The sequence below is a fragment of the Mustelus asterias genome, chromosome 8, assembly GCF_964213995.1.
Source record: "Mustelus asterias chromosome 8, sMusAst1.hap1.1, whole genome shotgun sequence".
Classification (NCBI taxonomy): Eukaryota; Metazoa; Chordata; class Chondrichthyes; order Carcharhiniformes; family Triakidae; genus Mustelus; species Mustelus asterias.
This window is the reverse complement of record NC_135808.1, coordinates 44,003,265-44,030,190: the sequence shown is the minus strand read 5'-3', so window position 1 is coordinate 44,030,190 and position 26,926 is coordinate 44,003,265. Positions and strand designations below refer to the sequence as shown.

Sequence of the window (26,926 nt, the reverse complement as noted above, 5' to 3'; positions counted from 1 at the left end):
AAGAATTATCTGGACACCACCCCGCCAGCCCAGATTTCCCTCAAAGGAAGCAAGACTGTACTGATCATGCTTGATGAGCAGTGCACAACCCAACAATATATTTTGAACTATTAAATGTTAAGTTTAAGTTTATTCATTAGTGTCACTAGTAGGCTTACATTAACACTGCAATGAAGTTACTGTGAAAATCCTCTAGAGGATGAGGGTTCAGCCAAGTGTTAATTTCTGAGTGCCAATAACTGAAGTCAATTAACAAATGCAACTATTAATGTCTGGCTATTCGTGTTGTAGAATGGGTCATTGAAAATATGTATAGTATGTGCTTGACATATTTTCACAGTATATTCATTTATCTCGAGTGTTCATCGTCTTTTGCCTTCTTTTCACTTACATCAGCCTCACTCTTTGTTGGATTCACTGACATCTCCTTTTTAAAATCTAATATCCAGATATTGCTTGGAATTAATATATTAGTGGTTGGCAAGACATGTTATCATTACCAGAGACGTCATATCTCATGAAATAAAAGAAAGGAAAAAAACATATTGTTTACATTATCCAAATTATTAGCTGAAAAATCAGAGATTAAAGTTCCAGTCGCTGAAACAGTGACATGGATTCTGATATGGAAAATATATGAGTGCAAGACCAACAGCATCCTAATAATTCAAGATGTCTCTTTGGTTTTGAGCCTGTAGTCTTACTTTTAGTATCCAGTTAATAGAATCCTAGGATCCCTACACTGCAGAAGGAGGCCATCGAGCCTGCACTGGCAACAATCCCACCTAGGCCTTGTCCCCGTAAACCCACGGAATTATCCTGTTAGTCCTGCTGCCATTAAGGGGCAATTTTGCATGGCCAGTCAGCCTAACCTGCACATCTTTGGAGTGTGGGAGGAAACCAGAGCACCCGGAGGAAACCCACGCAGACGCAGGTAGAACATGCAAACTCCATATAGACAGTGACCTGAGTCCGGATTTGAACCTGAGTTCTTGGTGCTGTGAGGCAGCAGTGCTTGCCACCGTGCTGCCCTCTCACTCCCACGGTTCCCTCACTTTAATTCTGAATGTTACTTTCGATTTATCTATTACTGCATTACTCATTTCACATTGATTTGCATTCTCTCTGTACTCTTTCCCAATGCTCATTCTCCAGCTGTTTCAATCATTACATCCTGCATTTTTTCACCACGCAGATCCTGTTCTGAGCCAGTTTCTTAGATGGCGAACTTCTTGTGCTTTGTTCAATGTTCCAACAGCTCACTCAACTCGTCACTATTCATCTACACTGCTCCTTTCACACATAATGCATGACATAAACAGAATGGTGTGCTTCTTCCAAACAGAACGCACAATCATTGAAATTAGTTCTGCTGTAATTATAAAATGTAGCATTAAATGGCTTTCAATGAACAAAAGATGATCATTGCAATTGTTTCATAATTTTGAAATCAGTGAAAGGGCTCGTAATTCCCACAGATGCTGCACACAATGATACTTTAAAATGACCATTTTAAAAATAAATTCCAGTAATATTAATTAATTTATGGTGAATCAGAGAAGAAATTGGGAAATTGTCAATAGCAAACTCAATTCATCAGCTGGACCCTACAGCTGCATGAGGAACAGTGATAATGTGACAAGATTTGTGAACAGTGAGAACCATTGATAATGTGATAATATTTCACAGTGTTGACTGAGGAGGACAGATATTGTGCTGGCTTCCTTGTAATGCTGAAATCGTGACCTGCCTGTTGACCAACCATTGAAAGCATTAATGAAAACAATAAATATGTTTCAAGAGATGCAAGTTACACACAAAAATCTTTGCTGTTCTTGGTTGGTTCTTAGTCCATGCACAGTATTCCAGTCCATTCAATCCAAAGAAAAGTCTAATATTAATGGTAGGTTCAGATGAATAGCAGTCATTTTGAATAAAATACAGCTACTACAAGACTAAAACAAAATATATTGAGAACATTTCACCATTCTAAAGAACAAGAATGCAATATGCCAATTCTGTAAAAGGTCGGGAAATAAGTAATCCCCTGCACAGAACATTGCAGTTAATACTGATTGTTCACGGCAAACAAATGCAATAAACACTTACCAGGAACTCCAACTGCTGAAAGAACAGGATAGTAAATGCGTTCTAACTGAAGGATCACTGGTTTTCCCATATCTGTAAAACGTCTGTCTGCAAGCTACAGATTTTCCAGACACTCTGAGCTGATCCTTTCTATTGGGCTCTGATTTATATAGGGAAAAAAAATCCACTGACAGTTATACCCTTGATCATAGCTATTAGCTACAGTCACTTGAACAAACACATTTCATCAGCAGCTTTCTCTCCGATGAAAATACTTGGTTGGATAAAACGTAAGTCCAGCACATTATTTTAATCTGGCCTCTCTCAGGAATAAAGTTGAAACTGTAATCACACAGGATAAATTCAAAAATACTGGGAACCTGCATTTACAGCTTCCAGCTGTCCTCGTTCCTTCCTGCACAACCATTTTTTTTAATTAAACTAGTTTTCCTGAGGTTTGTATTCAACAATGCAGCCTGACACAACCATTTCACCCTATTTATTTGGATTCCCTACTAAAATCTCAACATTGTATTTTTTACATTTATTTATTACTGTCACAAGTAGGCTTACATTAACACTACAATGAAGTTACTGTGAAAATCGCCCAGTTGGCACACTTCGGCACCTATTCGGGCACACAGAGGGACAATTTAGCATGGCCAATGCTCCCAACCAGCACGTCTTTTGGGAGGAAACTGGGGCAAACCCGTGCAGAATCCTCACAATCAGTGACCCAAGCCAAGAATCGAACTCGGGTCCCTGGCACTATGAGACAGCAGTGCTAACCACTGTATCACTGTGCTGCCCCAGAGATAGAGGCTGGGATTTTACCATTGCGTTGCACCCGTTTTCCAGCAGGAAGTGGTTGTAAAGTAGGGCATAATCCAATTAGTAAAATTAATGTCGGTTTTCACAACTGGCGCCATTTTCCTCACCAAAAATGGGTGAGAGGCGGGTTTTTTAATTGAAATTTATTTAAAGAAGCATTTATGTGTCATTAGCGAGCCTAGCGCTCAATCGTCCGAGCTCACCTGCCTTTATGACCTCGCCGGGAAAGGTTCTCGCCGGCGAGGAATAGACATGCTCTCCGTGAACGAGGAGCAGTCGACTTCGCCTCACCAGTGGAACCGGAGGCCATTGAGGCCTCCCAAGGAGGCCGAGAGCAAAGGGGGTTGCCCCTTGGGCAAACCACCTGCGCAATGCCCATCGGGCAGTGCTAATGGGGAGGGGGTCAGTGCGTGGGAGTGCCAGTGTGGGATGGGCCAATGGGGGGAGGGGGCCCACTGCCACTCTGCAGCGATTGGTGGGAGAGGGAGCCCGCCGCCACTCTGCAGCAATTGATGGGAGCAGGGCCATGATTGGTGGGGGAGGGGATCTGCGATTGGTCTGGGCGGCGTAGGGGGTCGGTGGAGGCTGTATCTCAGGCCGTGGAACCCCGCAATTGCAGGAGAGGTGGGCTGCTTCAGGCTGCCTACACGAGGAGGGGCCTGACAGCTCTTTCTTTGTTTGTCAGACCCCTGCTCCTGCTAATGAGCAGCATCAGGGGCCTGCACACATGAATTATGTCACTCTGCAGGCTTTCGGGTGTGTTAAGCCCTGCCCACAGGCTTCTGCAGCAAACAACAGGCTTGCTCAGAGTTTTGCAGGCAGAGTGCATATGGGGGGTCCTGAAAACACACCCAAAAATCGGATCTGAAACTCCCAATTTGAAGTCCACACAGCACTTGGACAAAAAATGGTAAAATATCATCCTGACACAGAGTCAACATTCAGAATATCCAACCCCCATCAAGATAGTCTCGGCCATCACCCTTCAGTTTACTGAATGCCATTATCACACAGTTCCTCGGTGTCATTCTTATCCTTGGATTTCTATCCACCCAGGTCCTCACTCCTGCCGATTTCTGCCGTGGCATTCAAACCTGTGGTAAATCACTGTGAAGCTTATTGCTTGTATGTGTGTGTGACATGCCTGGACATGCCCCTGCCGGCCCTGCCTGAGACTCCTCCCCCCCCTGGTCCAGGTATAAAGGTGACTGCTCCCAACCCCCCTGCCTCAGTCTCTGGACCAGTTCATCAGCATGGGTGTGCTCCAAGTCTTTTGCGAATAAAAGCCTATTTGTTCTTGCATACAAACTCGTCTATGCTTGATTGATAGTGCATCAATTTTATTCACAAAAAAAAGTTTTGGGATGGAGCAGATACGAAAACCCGACAGATTAGAATTGGATCCTCAAGCCGTAGGAGCCTCTAACAGCTTCGATCACTGGCTGCGATGTTTCGAAACTTTCCTCTCCGCCTCCGTCGTCCGGACCGAAACTGACAAGCTACACGTGCTCCACGCCCGGGTAAGCGATCAAGTATTCTCGATGATTAGAGACGCTGAAACTTACGAGGATGCGATCAAACTTTTAAAAGGCCAGTACAACAAACAGTCTAATGAAATCTACGCCAGACATCTTCTGGCTACTCGCAGACAGCAGCCAGGAGAATCGGGCGATCAATTCCTGCGTGCGTTGCGAGCACTTGGCAGGGCCTGCAACTGCAAGGCCGTAACAGCCGCCCAAAACACTGAGGACTTAATCAGAGATGCCTATGTCACGGGTATCAGGTCAAACTATATCCGACAACGACTGCTGGAACAGGGTGGGCTGGATCTACAAAAGACTGTAGCACTTGCCGACTTGTTAGAGGTGGCCTTCCGTAATCTCGAGGCCTACACCCCCGACCACGGGGGCGCATCGTGGACGCCGCAGTCGCCGCCACCTCTGTACTCGGGAGGGCCGCAGGCCTACGTCACGCCACGTCCCACCAATGACCCTGTACTCTGGAGGCCCGAAGTGCTACTTCTGCGGCCTGGGGAAGCACTCCCGACAACGCTGCCCGGCGAAGGATGCGATCTGCTCCGGGTGTGGAAAGAAGGGCCATTACGCAAAGCTATGCAGGGCGAAGTCGACCTCCAAGCCCAGTAGTGCCGCGTGCGTCCCGCGGGGGCCGCCATTTTGGGCGCCGGTAGCCGCGTGTGAGCTGTGCGGGCCGCCATCTTGGACGCGTTCAGCTGCGTGTGAGCCGTGCGGGCTGCCATCTTGGACGCCTTCAGCCGCGTGTGAGCCGTGCGGGCCGCCATCTTGGAGGCCGTCAGCCGCGTCGCAAAATCCAACGGTGGCTTCGGTTACGCTGGACCAACCCAGGCCTCACCAACTCGCCAGGTCCATGATGGACATCGAGGTAAACGGTCGCACTGCAAACTGTTTATTTGACTGTGGGATTATGGAGAGCTTTATTCACCCTAACACAGTGAGTTGCCACGCCCTTTCAGTACGGCCAGTGAAGCAAACGATCTCCATGGCTTCAAAGTCCCACTCGGTGGATGTCCTCGGGTACTGTGTGGCGACCCTGACTGTACGGGGCACAGTGTACAAAAACTTCAGGCTCCTCGTGCTGCCACAACTCTGCGCTGCCGAACTCCTGGGGCTAGATTTCCTGTGTCACCTTAAGAGTGTCACCATGGAGTATAATGGGCCTTTTCCCCCGCTCTCCGTTTGCAATCCCCAGTTCTTAGATCGCCCATCGCGCACCACCTGCAGCCTCTCGACCCTTAAAGTCGCCCCTCCCTCACTGTTTGAAAATCTCACCCCGACTGCAAGCCCATCGCCACCAAGAGCAGACGGTACAGTGCTGGAGACGGGGCTTTTATCAGGTCCGAAGTACAACGGCTCCTAGGGGAGGGGATCATCGAGGCCAGTACTAGCCCCTGGAGAGCCCAAGTAGTAGTTAAGACTGGGGAGAAACATTGCATGGTCATTGACTACAGTCAGACCATTAACCGCTACACGCAGCTTCCCCACATATCTGACATGGCGAATCAGATTGTGCAATATCGGGTGTTCTCCACCGTCGACTTAAAATCTGCATACCACCAGCTCCCTATCCGCCCGGAAGGCCGCCAATATACTGCTTTCGAGGCAGATGGCCGCCTCTATCACTTCCTTCGGGTCCCCTTCGGCGTCACCAACGGGGTCTCGGTTTTCCAGCATGAGATGGACCGAATGGTAGACCAGAACGGGCTGCGGGCCACCTTCCCGTACCTGGATAACGTCATCATCTGCGGCCATGATCAGCAGGGCCACGACGCCAACCTCCACAAATTCCTCCACACCGCCACACTCCTAAATCTGACCTATAATAAGGAGAAGTGCGTATTCCGCACACGCCACCTCACCAGCCTTGGTTGTGTTGTGGAAAACGGGGTCATCGGTCCCGATCCCGACCGCATGCGTCCCCTCCTGGAACTCCCCCTCCCCACCAGCCTCAAAGCACTGAGGAGATGCCTGGGCTTCTTCTCATATTACGCCCAGTGGGTCCCCAATTATGCGGATAAAGCCCGTCCGCTCATCAAATCCACTTCTTTTCCCCTGACGGCAGAGGCCCGCCTGGCCTTCGACCGCATCAAAGCAGACATCGCGAAGGCCACGATGCACGCTGGAGATGAATCCATCCCATTCCAGGTGGAGAGCGATGCGCCTGACTTCGCCCTAGCCGCCACCCTTAACCAGGCGGGCAGACCTGTGGCCTTCTTCTCACGAACCCTCCAAGACCCTGAAATTCGACACTCCTCTGTCGAGAAGGAGGCCCAAGCCATAGTGGAAAGCTGTACGGCACTGGCGCCACTACTTAGCTGGTAAACGATTCACCCTACTCACGGACCAACGGTCAATTGCATTCATGTTTAACAACACGCAGCGGGGCAAGATCAAAAATGATAAAATATTGAGGTGGAGAATCGAGCTTTCCACCTACAATTACGACATCTTATACCGACCTGGGAAGCTCAATGAGCCCCCTGACGCCCTGTCCCGGGGAATATGTGCCAGCGCACAAATAGACCAATTGCAGACTCTCCACAATGACCTCTGCCACCCGGGGGTCACCAGATATTTTCACTTCATTAAAGCCCGTAACCTGCCCTACTCCATTGAGGAAGTCAGGTCTATAACCAGACACTGCCAGGTCTGCGCAGAGTGCAAGCCGCACTTCTATCGGCCTGACAGAGCACACCTCATAAAGGCCACCCGCCCTTTCGAACGCCTAAGCGTCGACTTCAAAGGCCCCCTCCCCTCTTCTGACCGCAACATATACTTCGTCATTGACAAATATCCACGTTTCCCCTTCGCTATTCCCTGCCCGGATATGACCTTGGCCACGGTCGTCAGGGCCCTGCACAGCCTCTTCATCCTGTTCGGTTTCCCTAGCTATATCCATAGCGACTGGGGATCCTCCTTTATGAGTGATGAGCTGCGACAATACCTGCTCTCCAAAGGCATAGCCTCGAGTAGGACCACCAGCTACAACCCCAGGGGGAACGGACAGGTACAAAGAACAAAGAACAATACAGCACAGGAACAGGCCCTTCGGCCCTCCAAGCCCGCGCCGCTCCCCGGTCCAGGATTGAATCCTGAATCCAGGATCCCCGCCCAACTTTCCAGCCTATCTACATCCTAATATCCTATCCACCGAGCTGTCCCTCACAGCTACGATGCTTTGTTCATCACAACCTATTAACTCACCCCCACCCCCCCATTCCAGACCATGTGATCTCCAGGGAGAGGCGAAAACCCAGAGTGAAAACCCCAGGGCCAATATGGGGAAAAAAAAATCTGGGAAATTCCTCTCCGACCCCCTGAGGCGATCGAAACGAGTCCAGGAGATCACACTGGCCCTGATCAGAAAATGCTTCCCAACCCTATTCATTTCCACTTCTGCTTTACGAACACCATCTGAATTCCCTGCCCCCGAGACAGGTTCCCAACTATCCGCAGTCTCGCTCTGTACTGGCACCAGCAAGATGATCATAGAATGAAGCCTTGAAACGAGAAACAAAGAACAATTAGCCCGCGCCACTCCCTGGTCCAAACGAGACCACTCTTTTGTATCCCTCCATTCCCACTCCGTTCATATAGCTGTCTAGATAAGTCTTAATGTTCCCAGTGTGTCCGCCTCCACCACCTTGCCCAGCAACACATTCCAGGCCCCCACGACCCTCTGTGTAAAATATGTCCTTCTGATATCTGTGTTAAACCTCCCCCCCTTCACCTTGAACCTATGACCCCTCGTGAACGTCACCACCGACCCGGGGAAAAGCTTCCCACCGTTCACCCTATCTATGCCTTTCATAATTTTATACACCTCTATTAAGTCTCCCCTCATCCTCCGTCTTTCCAAGGAGAACAACCCCAGTTTCCCCAATCTCTCCTCATAACCAAGCCCCTCCATACCAGGCAACATCCTGGTAAACCTCCTCTGTACTCTCTCCAAAGCCTCCACGTCCTTCTGGTAGTGTGGCGACCAGAACTGGACGCAGTATTCCAAATGCGGCCGAACCAATGTTCTATACATCTGCAACATCAGACCCCAACTTTTATACTCTATGCCCCGTCCTATAAAGGCAAGCATGCCATATGCCTTCTTCACCACCTTCTCCACCTGTGACGTCACCTTCAAAGATCTGTGGACTTGCACACCCAGGTCCCTCTGCGTCTCTACACCCTTTATGGTTCTTCCATTTATCGTGTAGCTCCTCCCTACATTATTCCCACCAAAATGCATCACTTCGCATTTATCAGGATTGAACTCCATCTGCCATTTCTTTGCCCAAATTTCCAGCCTATCTATATCCTTCTGTAGCCTCTGACAATGTTCCTCACTATCTGCAAGTCCTGCCATTTTTGTGTCGTCCGCAAACTTACTGATCACCCCAGTTACTCCTTCTTCCAGATCATTTATATAAATCACAAACAGCAGAGGTCCCAATAGAGAGCCCTGCGGAACACCACTAGTCACAGGCCTCCAGCCGGAAAAAGACCCTTCCACTACCACCCTCTGTCTTCTATGACCAAGCCAGTTCTCCACCCATCTAGCCACCTCCCCCTTTATCCCATGAGATCCAACCTTTTTCACTAGCCTACCATGAGGGACTTTGTCAAACGCTTTACTAAAGTCCATATAGACAACATCCACGGCCCTTCCTTCGTCAACCATTCTGGTCACTTCTTCAAAAAACACCACCAGGTTAGTGAGGCATGACCTCCCTCTCACAAAACCATGCTGACTATCGTTAATGAGTTTATTCCTTTCTAAATGCGCATACATCCTATCTCTAAGAATCTTCTCCAACAACTTCCCCACCACGGACGTCAAGCTCACCGGCCTATAATTACCCGGGTTATCCTTCCTACCCTTCTTAAATAACGGGACCACATTAGCTATCCTCCAATCCTCTGGGACCTCACCTGCGTCCAGTGACGAGACAAAGATTTGCGTCAGAGGCCCAACGATTTCACCTCTCGTCTCCCTGAGCAGCCTTGGATAGATTCCATCAGGCCCTGGGGATTTGTCAGTCTTTATATTCTCTAACAAACCTAACACTTCCTCCTTTGTAATGGAGATTTTTCTCCAACGGTTCAACACTCCCCTCCGAGACACTCTCAGTCAACACATCCCTCTCCTTTGTGAATACCGACGCAAAGTATTCATTTAGGATCTCCCCTACTTCTTTGGGCTCCAAGCATAAGTCCCCACTTTTGTCCCTGAGAGGTCCGATTTTTTCCCTAACAACCCTTTTGTTCCTAACGTATGAATAAAATGCCTTGGGATTCTCCTTAATCCTGTCTGCCAAGAACATTTCGTGACCCCTTTTTGCTCTTCTAATTCCCCGTTTGAGTACTTTCCTACTTTCTTTGTACTCCTCCAGAGCTCCCTCCGTTTTTAGCTGCTTGGACCTAACATACGCCTCTCTTTTCTTTTTGACCAGTCCCTCAATTTCCCTGGTTATCCACGGTTCTCTAATCCTACCCTTCCTATCCTTTTTTACAGGCACATGCTTGTCCTGTATCCCTAACAACTGTTCCTTAAAAGACTGCCACATACCATATGTGGATTTACCCTCAAACAGCCTCTCCCAATCAAGAGCTGCCAATTTCTGCCTGATCCCACTAAAGTTAGCCTTCCCCCAATCCAACACCTTACCCTTGGGACACCACTCATCCTTTTCCATCACTATCCTAAAGCTAACAGAATTGTGGTCACTATTTGCCACATGTTCCCCCTACCAAAACTTTGAAGACCTGACCGGGCTCATTCCCCAGTACCAGGTCCAATATAGCCCCCTCTCTAGTCGGGCTGTCTACATATTGTTCCAACGAACCCTCCTGTACACATTTTACAAATTCCTCCCCATCCAGAGTCCCTGCCCTCAGCGATTTCCAGTCTATACCAGGGAAATTGAAGTCTCCCACTACAACAACCCTATTTTTCCTGCACCTATCCAGTATCTCCTGACATATCCATTCTTCCACTTCCCTTGGGCTGTTGGGGGGCCTGTAGTACACCCCCAACATAGTGACTGCGCCTTTCCTGTTTCTAAGCTCCACCCAGAGTGACTCGTTACACGACCCCTCTGAATTGTCCTCCCTCTGCACCGTTGTAATATGCTCTCCAACTAATACCGCTACTCCCCACCTCTTTTGGCCCCTCCTCTGTCTCGCCTAAAACACTTGTACCCTGGAATATTCAGCTGCCAGTCCTGTCCCTCTTTCAACCAAGTCTCTGTCACCGCAACCACATCCAAATTCCTCGTGCGCATTAAGGGCCTAAGTTCATCTGTCTTACCTGCTACGCTCCTTGCATTGAAGTATAAGCACTCCAGACCTCCAGGCCCAGTGAGGTCGTCCTCCCCCAGAGTGCTCTTCTTCTTTGCCAGCCTTGTCCCAGCCCCAAGCTCGTCCCCAGCCTCCACGCTTGTAGACTTGTAGGTAGAGAGGGAGAACGCGACAGTCTGGAAGGCCGTTTTACTAGCTCTGAGGTCTAAAGGCCTTCCAGTCACCCGCTGGCAAGAGGTCCTCCCTGATGCACTACACTCGATTAGAGCACTCCTTTGCACAGCTACCAATGCTACCCCTCATGAAAGAATGTTTGTTTTCCCCAGGAAGTCCTCATTGGGGACCTCACTACCGCCGTGGCTGACATCCCCAGGCCCTGTCCTGCTCCGGAAGCATGTGAGGACCCATAAGTCGGAACCCCTGGTCGAATGGGTCCAGCTCCTCCACGCCAACCCCCAATACGCCTATGTGGCGTACCCCGACGGGCGGGAGGACACGGTCTCCCTTCGAGACCTGGCACCCGCAGGTGCCCCCGGGACCACGACGACCCACAACCCCACACCCCCAACCCTGTATACAGCACGCCTGAGCCCCAGGAGCCGCCACCACGCACCCGACAATCGGAAGGGACTACAGACGACTCGAGCGACTACGGCCTGGCGCCTGAACCAACATCGCGGCCACCGGAACCGACACCACAACCGGCACTACGGAGGTCGCAGCGGCAAATCAAGCCCCCAGAGAGACTGAATTTGTAAATTTGTAATTCTGTAAATATCGTTCCACCCACCTCACCCCCGCCGGACTCTTTTTTAAAAGCCAGGGGTGAATGTGGTAAACCACTGTTAAGCTTATTGCCTGTGTGTGTGTGACATGCCTGGGCATGCCCATGCCGGCCCTGCCTGGGACTCCTCCCCCGCTGGTCCAGGTATAAAGGTGACTGCTCCCCACCCCCCTGCCTCAGTCTCTGGACCAGTTCATCAGCATGGGTGTGGTCCAAGTCTTTTGCGAATAAAAGCCTATTTGTTCTTGCATACAAACTAGTCTATGCTTGATTGATAGTGCATCGAAACCCAAAATGAATGTTCAGATTTTAGCACATAGGAAGTGGAGAAGGCAATTCAAACTTTGAGACATGTCTGCCATTCATGCACCAACCATTTGCCAGAATCTTTTTATACCATTGACTAATCAAACATCTACGAATCTCAGTTTAAAATGATCAGTTTATCTAATCTAAATTGCTATTTCCATTAATTTTCCTCGATTCCTAAAAAAAGATTACATTAACGTTTAATTCGAGGACATTCAACCCTGGACTGCTAATTCTCTCCTGTAGAAAAGTAACCTATGATTTTTATTTTTATAATGTTCCCATTTTTATCATGAAATGATAGGGCATGAAATCCAAACAGGACATCATCACATCCACTTTGCCCACACCAGATCACTGGAAGAGAAACTCAGATCAAACCAAATACTCCACTGTTATCCTGCAGATTTTGTTTTGTCTTCAATTAATTATCTAAGTTCCTTTTGAAATCCATGATAGAATCTCACTCCATGACATCATATGCTACTTACAGGCTGCATAACACATTTTCATAAAGTTGCCTTTGATTCTCATACTATTCACGATAAATTAGTATAATTTACGCCAATTTACATTTACACCAATCGCAAGAGATTTCCCATTCTGAATAAGGCCAGAGTATTTACCATAATGGACTGCAGTCCCATCATAGGCATATCTTTTTTATGGTCCCTGAAGTTTCCATTGTGGCTCTTTCCTTTTTTTTTCTCCATACTTCACATTGGCAGATCATCTCGCGAAACAGTGTCAGATTCTCACACGTAAGCTGAATGTTTCCAGCCCTAGCACTCCACAAACACTGCCTTTTGTGTTACCGGATAACAACTCTCTGCTCTGCATGATCAACTGAATACAGGAAAGACTAAAAATGCTCCACTTTTAGTCCCAACACGATTGCAATCTTCTTGTCTTGGCTTACAAAGTGGAAGTGGCTGTTTATCAAAGTAACGGTAGGCAGTAATGGGCGGCACGGTAGCACAGTGGTTAGCACTGCTGCTTCACAGCTCCAGGGACCTGGGTTCGATTCCCAGCTTGGGTCACTGTCTGTGTGGAGTTTGCACATTCTCCTCGTGTCTGCGTGGGTTTCCTCCGGGTGCTCCGGTTTCCTCCCACAGTCCAAAGATGTGCGGGTTAGGTTGATTGGCCATGCTAAAATTGCCCCTTAGAGTCCTGAGATGTGTAGGTTAGAGGGATTAGTGGGTAAAATATGTAGGGATATGGGGATAAGGCCTGGGTGGGATTGTGGTCGGTGCAGACTCGATGGGCCGAAGGGCCTCTTTCTGCACTGTAGGGTATCTAACAAAAAATATGTCGAGGCTATGTGTAAAGTTCAAAAAGTGGAGCAAGGTGCATTGTTTTTTTTCAGTACCAACACCGACACAATGGACCCAACAGCCTATTTTCAATCATACATAGTCGTAACTATTCCAAGATTTCAGGAATATATTCTATCCAAATTCCTGGATGTTGTTTCAATTGGAACTGCTATGCCTTTTATCTCTTGATGTTAGTTTTTAATTTTGCCTCTACCCTTTTTGAAAAATGATGCTAATTCTGTCTCACAGCAGCAGTGGCCTTTGCTCCCATCACAGCCCAATTGGAACTGGAATTCACAATCATAAAGCCGTAAGTTCCAGACTCTCAAGATGTTCTCCAATCCATTGTCACTTCATTCATTTTCTTTTCATTCGTGGCACAATGGGCATTGCTGGCTGACCAGCATTTATTGCCCATCCCTAGTTCCCCTTGGAGGGCAATTGAGAGTCAACCACATTGCTGTGGCTCTGGAGTCACATGTAGGCCACGCCGGGTAAGGACGGCAGATTTCCTTTCCTAAAGGACATTAGTGAACCAGGTGAGTTTTTCTGACAATCAACAATGGTTTCACGGTCATCAGTAGATTCTTAATTTTAGACGTTTTCTTATTGAATTCGATTTCCACCATCTGCCGTGGCAGGATTCGAATCAGAGTACCCCAGAGCATTAGTTTAGTTTCTGGATCAACAGTCTGGTGATAATAACACTACGCCATCGCCTTCCCCATATTACACTGTTCCCTTTTCGTTACGGCTTCCCATATATCTTTCCACGATTAATTATCTGGTCAGAGCCAGGGAAAAATCTAGAAATTGCTTCTTCCCAGCACCATCCAGTATCATTACCATTGATGATGCCATGCCCCCTCTGCCATCTCGGAGGTGCTACAGATGCATTCAAGCCCATATGACCAGACTCAGGAACAGCTTCTTCCCCAGAGCTGTTACCCAGCTGAACTCTGTCCTTTAACATTGTGGACAGAGAAAGAACGGCTACAATAATAATGGCAATAGTGGCTTTAAAATGGCTATTCTGCTGAGAGCTAAGCATGCTGGGAATTTTGGTCAACATATAGATTAAAACCAGATGCAGGTTGTAAAGAGGCTCTGGTCTTGGAGTTGTGATCTGCAGCTTCCCAGATAAAGGAAGTTGTTTACATTAACCAAGACAATGCGGCCTCAGTTTTTATGGCTGCCATGCATGGGACATGTCAAATGAGCTAAGCATCATGATGTCCTTCAAAAGTAATTTCATTGGATGTTTGAACCATGTGATCGGTTCTGGTTACACAGTAGGTTGGATGACAGAGAATCTTCTGGAAGCGAGTGGAGAATTGTGGATAAAAAGACATGTGGTCCTTTTTTTGGCAGCGTTAACTCGAAGAGACCAACTATTGCAAGAACAAGACCTGTACCCTGAAGGATGCTTCAGAGAGGAGAAGATAGATTCTACAGAAGATATTTCTTGGCCAAGGCTTTTCTAAATATAGGGGCCGATTTTACCAAATCGGGACTAAGTGCCGGGTCCGTTCGTCAAACGGATCCGCGCCCTGCAGCCGCGCTCCAGTGCGCCCATACGCCTTTTTTCGGCGCCGGTCTATTGGGCGGGGCTTAGCGCTGTTGGAGCGGCCGGAGCTCCAACTGCACATGCGCAGTTCAGAACAGACCGCAGGCAGCGCGCCCGGGCGCGAAAGGCAAAGCAGCTCAGACAGCAGAGAGGATGAAAGGAAATCCCCTTGGAGGATAATGTCCAAATCACAGGAACTAAAAACCTGACAGTCCAAAATCTGGGATAATATTACAGGACAGGGATGGGGGGATATACATTTTGAAATATTATCCCAGATTTTGGACTGTCAGGTTTTTAGTTCCTGTGATTTGGATATTATCCTCCAAAGGGAATTCCTTTCATCCTCTCTGCTGTCTGTGCTGCTTTGCCTTTCCCTGGGGGGGGGGGGGGGGGATGGAGAAGGGGAGTGGCGTGTCTGCCCTGGGGGGAGGGGGGGGATGGAGAAGGGGAGTGACGTGTCTGCCCCGGGGGGGGGATCCCTCCTCCGATCCCTCCGCCGGTGGGGAGGAGGGATCGGCCGCAGACCGGCAGCGCCCCCCCCCGCCCTCCAGGGGCAGACATGCCACTCCCCTTCTCCATTCCGCCCCCCCCAGGCGCAGACACGTCACTCCCCTTCTCCATCCCCGCACCCCTCCCCCCAGGGAAAGGTAGAGCAAGGCCAGGAACGTGCAGGAGGCTGTCGACGGACTGCAGATCGGAAGGGTGGTGGAGGGAGACCAGCGATCAAGCTCGGTCGGGGGTGTGCTTCCCAGGGGGGTCCGATCCCGGGGTGGGAGGGGTCTGCCGGCGGGGCCTGCCTCCCAGGGGGGTCCGATCCGGGGGTGGGGGGTGGGAGCTGCCGGGATGGTTCGCGGCGGGGTGGGGGGGGGGATTGGCTTCGGCGGTTCCCCTGCTGAATTGGAGTCCCATTCGGACTTTTATTTAGCAGGTTGTTTAATGCGCGGACGCAACCTGGTAAAGTCGGATTCGTCGGTAAAGTTGGGCACGAGCTTCATTACGTCGATTTAAATGCATGCAAATGTATTTAAATCGTCGCGCTGGCCAATTCGGGCACGCGCCAGACCCACGCCCGGATCAGGGCTTGGTAAAGACACGATCTGCCATGAGTCGGGTGCAGATCGCATTTTAGGCCCGACGCCCAACTTTACCGCGATTTCGCGCCCAAAAACGGGTGTGAAATTTTGGTAAAATCAGGCCCATCGTGTATATATTCAGTTAAAGTTTATGTTTAGTTAAAGTTGATGTTCAGTTAAAGTTGATATGCAGTTTACGAGTTAAAGTTCAGTTAGAGTTAAATTTCAGAAGTAGAGTTGCAACTGTTTATGTTTGAGTTGGTACTAGAAATGTAAAATAAAGAAATAATTGAATTATTGTCCTTGTTTGTCTCATTAAACTGGAATGCTTGGAAGGTTTTTAAATTAAAGCTGTATAACAATATATTTCCAGGCGATGGGCATGTATACACTTAATGACTCTTGGCACTATGTTATAACGACAACTGCATTTGCTTTCTTTCTTTGTATCTTGGGAGTCTGCAAGTTCACTTTTCATTGTCTTTGTATTTGTGCACTATACAATGACAATAAAGTTGAATTGAATTGAAGTATACCCAATTCCAGCTCCTCGAAGACCGTGTTAGGGATCTGGAGCTGGAACTGGATGAACTCAGGATCATTCGGGAGGCAGAGACAGTTATAGGTAAAAGCTACAGGGAGGTAGGGACTCCTAGAAATGAAGAGACGTGGGTGACTGTTAGAAGGGGTAAGAAGCAGTCAGAGCAGCAATCCCCTGTGGCCGTTCCTCTGTATAACAAGTATACCGTTTTGGATACTGTTGGGGGGGGGACTTAACAGGGGTAAGCCATGAGGCACAGGTCTCTGGCACAGAGTCTGTCCCTGTTGCTCAGAAGGGAAGGGGGGAGAGGAGTAGAGCATTAGTTATTGGGGACTCCATTGTCAGGGGGACAGATAGGAGATTCTGTGGGAACGAGAGGGACTCGCGGTTGGTGTGTTGCCTCCCAGGTGCCAGAGTCCGTGATGTCTCGGATCGTGTTTTCGGGATCCTTAAGGGGGAAGGGGACCAGCTCCAAGTCGTAGTTCACATAGGCACTCAGGACATAGGTAGTAAAAGGGATGGGGATGTAAGGCAGAAATTCAGGGAGTTAGGATGGAAGCTCAGAGCTAGAACAAACAGAGTTGTTATCTCTGGTTTGTTACCTGTGCCACGTGCTAGCGAGGAGAGGAATAGGGAGAGAGAGCAGTTGAACACGTGGCTACAGGGATGGTGCAGGAGGGAGGGATTCAGGTACCTGGATAATTAGGGCTCATTCTGGGGTAGGTGGGACCTCGACAAACGGGATGATCTGCACCTGAACCAGAGGGGTACCAATATCCTGTGGGGGGGGAAATTTGCTAATGCTCTTCGGGAGGGTTTAAACTAATTCAGCAGGGGGGTGGGAACCTGAATTGTTGCTCCAGTGTACAGGAGGTTGAGAGTAGTGAGGTCAGGAATAAGGTTTCAAGGTCGCAGGAGTGTACCGGCAGGCAGGAAGGTGGTTTGAAATGTGACTACTTCAACGCCAGGAGCATCCGGAATAAGGTGAACTTGCAGCATGGGTTGGTACCTGGGACTTCGATGTTGTGGTCATTTCGGAGACATGGATAGAGCAGGGACAGGAATGGTTGTTGCAGGTTAACGCGGACAAGTGTGAGATATTGCACTTTGGAGGGACAAACCAAAGAAGAACGTACAGGGTAAATGGTAGGACTCTGAAGAGTGCAGTTGAACAGAGGGATCTGGGAATACAGGTCCAGAATTCCCTAAAAGTGACGTCACAGGTGGATAGGGTCGTAAAGAGTGCCTTTGGTACATTGGCCTTTATAAATCGGAGTATCGAGTATAAAAGTTGGAGTGTTATGGTAAGGTTATATAATGTGGAGATGCCGGCGTTGGACTGGGGTAAACACAGTAAGAAGTTTAACAACACCAGGTTAAAGTCCAACAGGTTTATTTGGTAGCAAAAGCCACACAAGCTTTCGGAGCTCTTAGCCCCTTCGTCAGGTGAGTGGGAATTCTGTTCACAAACAGAGCTTATAAAGACACAGACTCAAATTACATGAATAATGGTTGGAATGTGAATACTTACAACTAATCAAGTCTTTAAGAAACGAAACAATGTGAGTGGAGAGAGCATCAAGACAGGCTAAAAAGATGTGTATTGTCTCCAGACAAGACAGCCAGTGAAACTCTGCAGGTCCACGCAACTGTGGGAGTTACAAATAGTGTGACATGAACCCAATATCCCGGTTGAGGCCGTCCTCGTGTGTGCGGAACTTGGCTATCAGTTTCTGCTCAGCGACTCTGCGCTGTCGTGTGTCGCGAAGGCCGCCTTGGAGAACGCTTACCCGAATATCAGAGGCCGAATGCCCGTGACCGCTGAAGTGCTCCCCAACAGGAAGAGAACAGTCTTGCCTGGTGATTGTCGAGCGGTGTTCATTCATCCGTTGTCGCAGTGTCTGCATAGTTTCCCCAATGTACCATGCCTCGGGACATCCTTTCTTGCAGCGTATCAGGTAGACAACGTTGGCCGAATTGCAAGAGTATGTACCGTGTACCTGGTGGATGGTGTTCTCACGTGAGCTCTGTTTGTGAACAGAATTCCCACTCACCTGAAGAAGGGGCTAAGAGCTCTGAAAGCTTGTGTGGCTTTTGCTACCAAATAAACCTGTTGGACTTTAACCTGGTGTTGTTAAACTTCTTACAAGGTTATATAAGGCATTGGTGAGGCCGAAGTTGGAGTATTGTGTACAGTTTTGGTCACCTAGTTACAGGAAGGATGTAAATAAGATTGAAAGAGTGCAGAGAAGGTTCACAAGGATGTTGCCGGGACTTGAGAAGCTGAGTTACAGAGACAGATTGAATAGGTTGGGACTTTATTCCCTGGAGCGTAGAAGATTGAGGGGAGATTTGATAGAGGTGTATAAGAGTTTGATGGGTATAGATAGAGTGAATGCAAGCAGGCTTTTTCCGCTGAGGCTAGGGGAGAAAAAAACCAGAGGGCATGGGTTAAGGGTGAAAGGAGAAAAGTTTAAAGGGAATATTAGGGGGGGCTTCTTCACGCAGAGAGTGGTGGGAGTGTGGAATGAGCTGCCGGATAAAGTGGTTAACATTTAAGAAAAACTTGGACGGGTTCATGGATGAGAAGGGTGTGGAGGGATATGGTCCAAGTGCAGGTCAGTGGGACTAGGCATAAAATGGTTCGGCACAGACAAGAAGGGCCAAAAGGCCTGTTTCTGAGCTGTAATTTTCTATGGTTCTATGGTTCAGGGGTTTAGATGTTTCAGTAATATCAGGGAAGGTGGTAAAAGAGGGGGAGGTGTGGCATTGTTAGTCAGCACAGTAAGATTTTAAACAACACCAGGTTAAAGTCCAACAGGTTTATTTGGTGGCAAATGCCATTAGCTTTCGGAGAGCTGCTCATTCCTCCAAAAGCTAATGGCATTTGCCACCAAATAAACCTGTTGGACTTTAACCTGGTGTTGTTAAAACTCTTACTGTGTTTACCCCAGTCCAATGCCAGCATCTCCACATCATTGTTAGTCAAGGACAGTATTACGGTGGCAGAAAGGACGTTTGATGAGGACTCGTCTACTGAAGTGGTATGGGCTGAGGTTAGAAACAGGAAAGGAGAGGTCACTCTGTTGGGAGTTTTCTATAGGCCTCCGAAAAGTTCCAGAGATATAGAGGAAAGGATTGCAAAGATGATTCTGGATAGGAGCAAAATGTGGACGGCATTTCCACATTAGGAGCAAAAGTAACAGGGTAGTAGTTATGGGGGACTTTAACTTTACAAATATTGACTGGAAACACTATAGTTCGAGTACTTTAGAGGGGTCAGTTTTTGTCCAATGTGTGCAGGAGGGTTTCCTGACACAGTATGTAGATGGGCCAACAAGATGCAAGGCCACATTAGATTTGGTACTGGGTAATGAACCAGGCCAAATGTTAGATTTGGAGGTAGGTGAGCACTTTGGTGATAGTGACCACAATTCGGTTACGTTTACTTTAGCGATGGAAAAGGATAGGTATATACCGCAGGGCAAGAGTTATAGCTGGGGGAAAGGAAATTATGATGCGATTAGGCGAGATTTAGGATGCAAAGGATGGGGAAGGAAACTGCAGGGGATGGGCACAATTGAAATGTGGAGCTTGTTCAAGGAACAGCTACTGCGTGTCCCTGATAAGTATGTACCTGTCAGGCAGGGAGGAAGTGGTCGAACAAGGGAACCGTGGTTTACTAAAGAAGTTGAATCTCTTGTGAAGAGGAAGAAGGAGACTTATGTAAAGATGAGACGTGAAGGGTCAGCTAGATCGCTTGAGAATTACAAGTTAGCCAGGAAGGACCTAAAGAGAGAGCTAAGAAGATCCAGGAGGGGACATGAGAAGTCTTTGGCAGGTAGGATCAAGGAAAACCCTAAAGCTTTCTATAGGTATGTCAGGAATAAAAGAATGACTCGGGTAAGATTAGGGCCAGTCAAGGACAGTAGTGGGAAGTAGTGCGTGGAGTCCAAAGAGATAGGAGAGGCGCTAAATGAATATTTTTTTGGTAAGCCTATATATAAGCCTAGGTAGGTAGGGACATGACTGGCGCAACTTGTGGGCCGAAGGGCCTGTTTGTGCTGTATTTTTTTTATGTTCTATGTTCTATTCACGCAGGAAAAAGACAATGTTGTCGAGGAGAATACTGAGATACAGGCTATTGGACTAGACGGGATTGAGGTTCATCGGAGGAGGTGTTAGCAATTCTGGAAAGTGTGAAAATAGGTAAGTCTCCTGGGCCGGATGGGATTTATCCTCGGATTCTCTGGGAGGCTAGGGAGGAGATTGCAGAGCCTTTGGCTCTGATCTTTATGTCGTCATTGTCTACAGGAATAGTGCCAGAAGACTGGAGGATAGCAAATGTTGTCTCCTTGTTCAAGAAGGGGAGTAGAGACAACCCTGGTAATTATAGACTGGTGAGCCTTACTTCCGTTGTGGGCAAAGTTTTGGAAAGGATTATAAGAGATAGGATTTATAATAATCTAGAAAGGAATAATTTGATTAGGGATAGTCAACACGGTTTTGTGAAGGGTAGGTCGTGCCTCACAAACCTTATTGAGTTCTTTGAGAAGATGACCAAAGAGGTGGATGAGGGTAAAGCAGTTGATATGGTGTATATGGATTTCAGTAAAGCATTTGATAAGGTTCCCCATGGTAGAAAATACGTTCGCATGGGATTGAGGGTGATTTAGTGGTTTGGATCAGGAATTGGCTAGCTGTAAGAAGACAGAGGGTGGTGGTTGATGGGAAATGTTCATCCTGGAGTTCTGTTACAAGTGGTGTACTGCAAGGATCTGTTTTGGGGCCACTGCTGGGGCAAGGGAAATTGAGGGACTGGTCAAAAAGAAAAGAGAGGCGTATGTTAGGTCCAGGCAGCTAAAAACGGAGGGAGCTCTGGAGGAGTACAAAGAAAGTAGGAAAGAACTCAAACGGGCAATTAGAAGAGCAAAAAGGGGTCACGAAATGTTCTTGGCAGACAGGATTAAGGAGAATCCCAAGGCATTTTATTCATACGTTAGGAACAAAAGGGTTGTCAGGGAAAAAATCGGAGCTCTCAGGGACAAAAGTGGGGAATTATGCTTGGAGCCCAAAGAAGTAGGGGAGATCCTAAATGAATACTTTGCGTCGGTATTCACAAAGGAGAGGGATGTGTTGACTGGGAGTGTCTCGGAGGGGAGTGTTGAACCGTTGGAGAAAATCTCCATTACAAAGGAGGAAGTGTTAGGTTTGTTAGAGAATATAAAGACTGACAAATGCCCAGGGCCTGATGGAATCTATCCAAGGCTGCTCAGGGAGACGAGAGATGAAATCGCTGGGCCTCTGATGCAAATCTTTGTCTCGTCACTGGACGCAGGTGAGGTCCCAGAGGATTGGAGGATAGCTAATGTGGTCCCGTTATTTAAGAAGGGTAGGAAGGATAACCCGGGTAATTATAGGCCGGTGAGCTTGACGTCCGTGGTGGGGAAGTTGTTGGAGAAGATTCTTAGAGATAGGATGTATGCGCATTTAGAAAGGAATAAACTCATTAACGGTAGTCAGCATGGTTTTGTGAGGGGGAGGTCATGCCTCACTAACCTGGTGGAGTTTTTTGAAGAAGTGACCAAAATGGTTGACGAGGGAAGGGCCGTGGATGTCGTCTATATGGACTTTAGTAAAGCGTTTGACAAAGTCCCTCATGGTAGGCTGGTGAAAAAGGTTGGATCTCATGGGATAAAGGGGGAGGTGGCTAGATGGATGGAGAACTGGCTTGGTCACAGAAGACAGAGGGTGGTAGTGGAAGGGTCTTTTTCCGGCTGGAGGCCTGTGACTAGTGGTGTTCCGCAGGGCTCTGTATTGGGACCTCTGCTGTTTGTGATTTATATAAATGATCTGGAAGAAGGTGTAACTGGGGTGATCAGTAAGTTTGCGGACGACAAAAATTGGCAGGACTTGCAGATAGTGAGGAGCATTGTCAGAAGCTCCAAAAGGATATAGATAGGCTGGAAATTTGGGCAAAGAAATGGCAGATGGAGTTCAATCCTGATGAATGCGAAGTGATGCATTTTGGTAGAAATAATGCAGGGAGGAGCTATATGATAAATGGCAGAACCATAAAGGGTGTCGATACGCAGAGGGACCTGGGTGTGCAAGTCCACAGATCTTTGAAGGTGGTGAAGAAGGCATATGGCATGCTTGCCTTTATAGGACGGGGCATAGAGTATAAAAGTTGGGGTCTGATGTTGCAGATGTATAGAATGTTGGTTCGGCCGCATTTGGAATACTGCGTCCAGTTCTGGTCGCCACACTACCAGAAGGACGTGGAGGCTTTGGAGAGAGTACAGAGGAGGTTTACCAGGATGTTGCCTGGTATGGAGGGGCTTAGTTATGAGGAGAGATTGGGTAAACTGGAGTTGTTCTCCCTGGAAAGACGGAGGATGAGGGGAGACTTAATAGAGGTGTATAAAATTATGAAAGGCATAGATAGGGTGAACGGTGGGAAGCTTTTCCCCAGGTCGGTGGTGACGTTCACGAGGGGTCATAGGTTCAAGGTGAAGGGGGGGAGGTTTAACACAGATATCAGAAGGACATATTTTACACAGAGGGTGGTGGGGGCCTGGAATGCGCTGCCAGGCAAGGTGGTGGAGGCGGACACACTGGGAACGTTTAAGACTTATCTAGACAGCCATATGAACGGAGTGGGAATGGAGGGATACAAAAGAATGGTCTAGTTTGGACCAGGGAGCAGCACGGGCTTGGAGGGCCGAAGGGCCTGTTCCTGTGCTGTATTGTTCTTTGTTCTTTGTGCTGTGTGTCATTTTTATAAATGACCTGGATGAGTGTGTAGAAGGATGGGTTAGTAAATTTGCTGATGACACTAAAGTCGGTGGAGTCGTGGACAGTGCGGAAGGATGTTGCAGGTTACAGAGGGACATAGATAAGCTGCAGAGCTGGGCTGAGAGGTGGCAAATGGAGTTTAATGTGGAAAAGTGTGAGGTGATTTACTTTGGAAGGAGTAACAGGAATACAGAGTACTGGACTAATGGTAAGATACTTGGTAGTGTGGATGAGCAGAGAGATCTCGGCGTCCATGTGCATAGATCCCCGAAAGTTGGCACCCTGTTTGATAGGGTTGTTAAGAAGGCGTACGGTGTGATAGCTTTTATTGGTAGAGGGATTCTGTTTCGGAGCCATGAGGTCATGTTGCAGCTGTACATAACTCTGGTGCGGCCGCACTTGGAGTACTGCGTACAGTTCTGGTCACCGCATTATAGGAAGGATGTGGAAGCATTGGAAAGGGTGCAGAGGAGATTTACCAGGATGTTGCCTGGTATGGTGGGAAGGTCTTATGAGGAAAGGCTGAGGGACTTGAGGCTGTTTTCGTTAGAGAGAAGAAGGTTAAGAGGTAACTTAATAGAGGCATACAAGATGATCAGAGGATTAGATAGGGTGGACAGTGAGAGCTTTTTTCCTCGCCTGGTGATGGCTAGCACGAGGGGACATGGCTTTAAATTGAGGGGTGATAGATATAGGACAGACGTCAGAGGTAGGTTCTTTACTCAGAGAGTAGTAAGGGCGTGGAATGTCCTGCCTGCGACAGTAGTGGACTCGCCAACATTAAGGGCATTTAAATGGTCATTGGATAAAGATATGGATGATATTGGAATAGTGTAGGTTAGATGGGCTTTAGGTTGGTTTCACAGGTCGGCGCAACATCGAGGGCCGAAGGGTCTGTACTGCATTGTAATGTTCTAAATATTCAATTTAGTTCTCCTATCATACCGATGCCAGGCATTGGAGCCCATATCTGTAAATATGTATCAGTTTTTACATGAATCATATGACCTCGCCATTCCATCTCTGGGCCACTCTCCTCACTCATTATTAACAGAGATCATCCACTTCCACATCACAGTTCCAATCTCGCTTCTGCCAATTGAAATTCATGTCCATACATTTATCATATTTAAAATCGCCTTGATCAATGGATCCTTGGAACACATTCCATCTAGCACTTGTTGGACCAAAACACTTATTCTATTCTCACTCTTAGTCCCTCTCACCAATCATCGCTCTCGTTCTTGATGTAAACTCATTGGATGTGCCACTATACTGCCATATTATTTTATTTTTCTTGCGTTTCAACCCAAAATGAACTCAAATCTGCCTTGAATTGAAACATGATTGTGAGATGAATATATCTAATGCCTTCCAGTTGCTTCTTATTCAGTCTGTTGAACATCTGCCCTTCTTCTAACCAAGAATTTACAATTGCTATGCAACATAGGAACAAAGGAAAATAAAGAGTCTCTTAAACGCCCACCAACAAAATCGTGGTTATTGTACACCATTAATGTACAATAAGGAAAAGCATGGCTCTAAGCATTAGGTAAGTAAATTACAAAACTTCCTCATATCCATTGAGCACTCCTGTGTATTAATTGTTACAAGATCAATCTGGTGTCCATGGTGCTTGGCATTATCTCTGCTATTTTCACTCCTATTTGAGCAAGAGACAAACAAAGCATGCACTCCTGTCATTTTTTTTCGGATTGTGATTGAACTTCTAATCCATAGGTAGAGATGCTACCCATTGCACCACAATATTTATTATTCATGTTGCTGCTGTCTCTTTGATCTCACCTTCTTCACAAGTTGGTTTTGCAGCACGTTTTCATATATCTGTTAGAAGTTCATGTACATCACATTGACGCCATTACGGTCATCATCCCTCTCTGTCACCTTATTAAAAACACTCCAGCAAGTTGTCATTACACCAATTCAACTAAACAAAACCATGTTTGCTTTAGCTGTTTTGTCTTATGCTTGTCAATAATTCTTACGTGTCAATTCTATTTCTTTTTACTTGTCAATAATTGTACTCAATTAATTGTACTCAATTATCGCTACATCATTGACGTTAAACTGACTGGCCTGTGGAAGTCTGGTGTAATATTAGACTCTTGTTTGAACAAATGTGTAACATTTATCATTGTTCAGGCCTGTTGCACCACCTCTGTGTATTAGATGCAATGAGAAGTTAGGCTCAGTGCCACAATATTTTGAATTCTCACTTATTTCTCTATTCTTTGAAGCAGCTTATTCGGTCCTTTAATCTGATCAACTTTAAGTACAGTCTATACATGTGTCAAATTACCAGCTTTCACTGTGAGCTGCACAGCATCACTGGTTGGTGAGCACATATTCAAAATGTTCATTCAATATATGCCTTTAGAACATCTTCTTTCAATAAATAACATCCTTTTACAATGTATATATTTATAGAAGAATTTTGAAATTCCATTTCTGTTAGCTACCAGTAAATTTTCATGCTATTTCTTTCCTTCCATTATTTGATTTTTTTTCCAATTGCATCTGAGTTATTTGTATTATTCGCAAGGCATCTGCCGTAAGCACACATTTTGTCTGAATTGTCATATCTGTTGTCATCCATTGAGCTTTGTATTTCTTTGCTCTAACTTTCTTCTTCCTGGGAATATACCTTGAATGTTCCACAACTAATTCTTCTCAAACTTCAGGCCACTTTTTATTTGCTGTTTTTCAATACAACCTTAGATGCCAACCTACCAGTATCATATTTATTCTTACTACATAAAAGTTGGATTTCCATCATATAATTTTTTTTCTTCTTAATTGTCATTTGTCCTGTTCTGCTGCCAAACTAAACATTATGATGCAATGTTCCATTTCCACTAAATTCCCTTCTGTCAGCTCTTGAACTATTTGGCCCACCTTATTCCGAACAATCAGGTATATTCGGGTCTCTTGCAGTTTTCTAAATATACTGCTTTAGAAAATTATTTGACACATTTCTAGGACTGTTGTCTCTCTCCATCATTTATACCGCCATTGTCCCTGTGTTTGTTCAGAAAATTAAAGTCATCACTATACCTACTATATGCTTATTGCATCTCACTGTAAATTCTTCGCAAATCATTCCTTTGCATTTTTTCCAGTACCTGCAATGCAGCCTATGGCATACAGCATCCAAAAATGAATATTTTTTTCCTTGTTTCTCGAAAATATTCGCTGTTATACTGAAGTATTTCGTTCTATACATTTCATCTCTGAAATATGTACGTTAAAATTAACAACCAGTATTATGCAAATTCAACACCACTCTCCACAAGGTAGAAAATGCTATTTTTCTCGATATATTGTAACTTGACCATAAGTAGCCTCAGAACCTATACACTGTTCTGAACATTGATGTTCTTTGTTTCTTGTGATGTGTGGCTTTTGAAAGGTCCCAATGTGACGAATTAGGCTTCAGCACTTCCTGCAGGAGTGCATGAAGTTTAGCTCTGCTGTTGTTTCCTTCCAGTTGGTGTCATGTGCATGAAAAAGGTTATTTTGCTCCTGAGATTTTCAAGGTCAAGTGTATAAAAAATGTAATTGCTGAACTAGCTGGCTCAATGTGGGGTGCTGCCACCAGCATCGTGCGAACCTCAACACTGTGCTCTCGTATTCAGTCGGTTAATGATGGTTAAGATCATCACACACACACAGTTGACATCCAGCTGAATGCTGCCATGCATGTCATTACTGGAAAGCTCTGCTCGACACTATTCCCTTGGCACCCCGTGTTGCAAACATCATTCTT

General features: G+C 46.8%; 1 protein-coding gene across 1 annotated transcript in view; it reads right to left on the bottom strand.

Moving 5' to 3' along the window:
* Positions 1–24,865: 24,865 nt before the first annotated feature.
* LOC144497120 (protein phosphatase 1 regulatory subunit 1C-like) overlaps positions 24,866–26,926 on the bottom strand; it is a 92,413-nt gene continuing 90,352 nt past the window's right edge. The window contains exon 6 of the mRNA XM_078217911.1: positions 24,866–24,984. Within this exon, the coding sequence (XP_078074037.1) occupies positions 24,951–24,984 (34 nt within the window). The 3' untranslated portion in view covers positions 24,866–24,950. The remainder of the gene's footprint in view (positions 24,985–26,926) is intronic.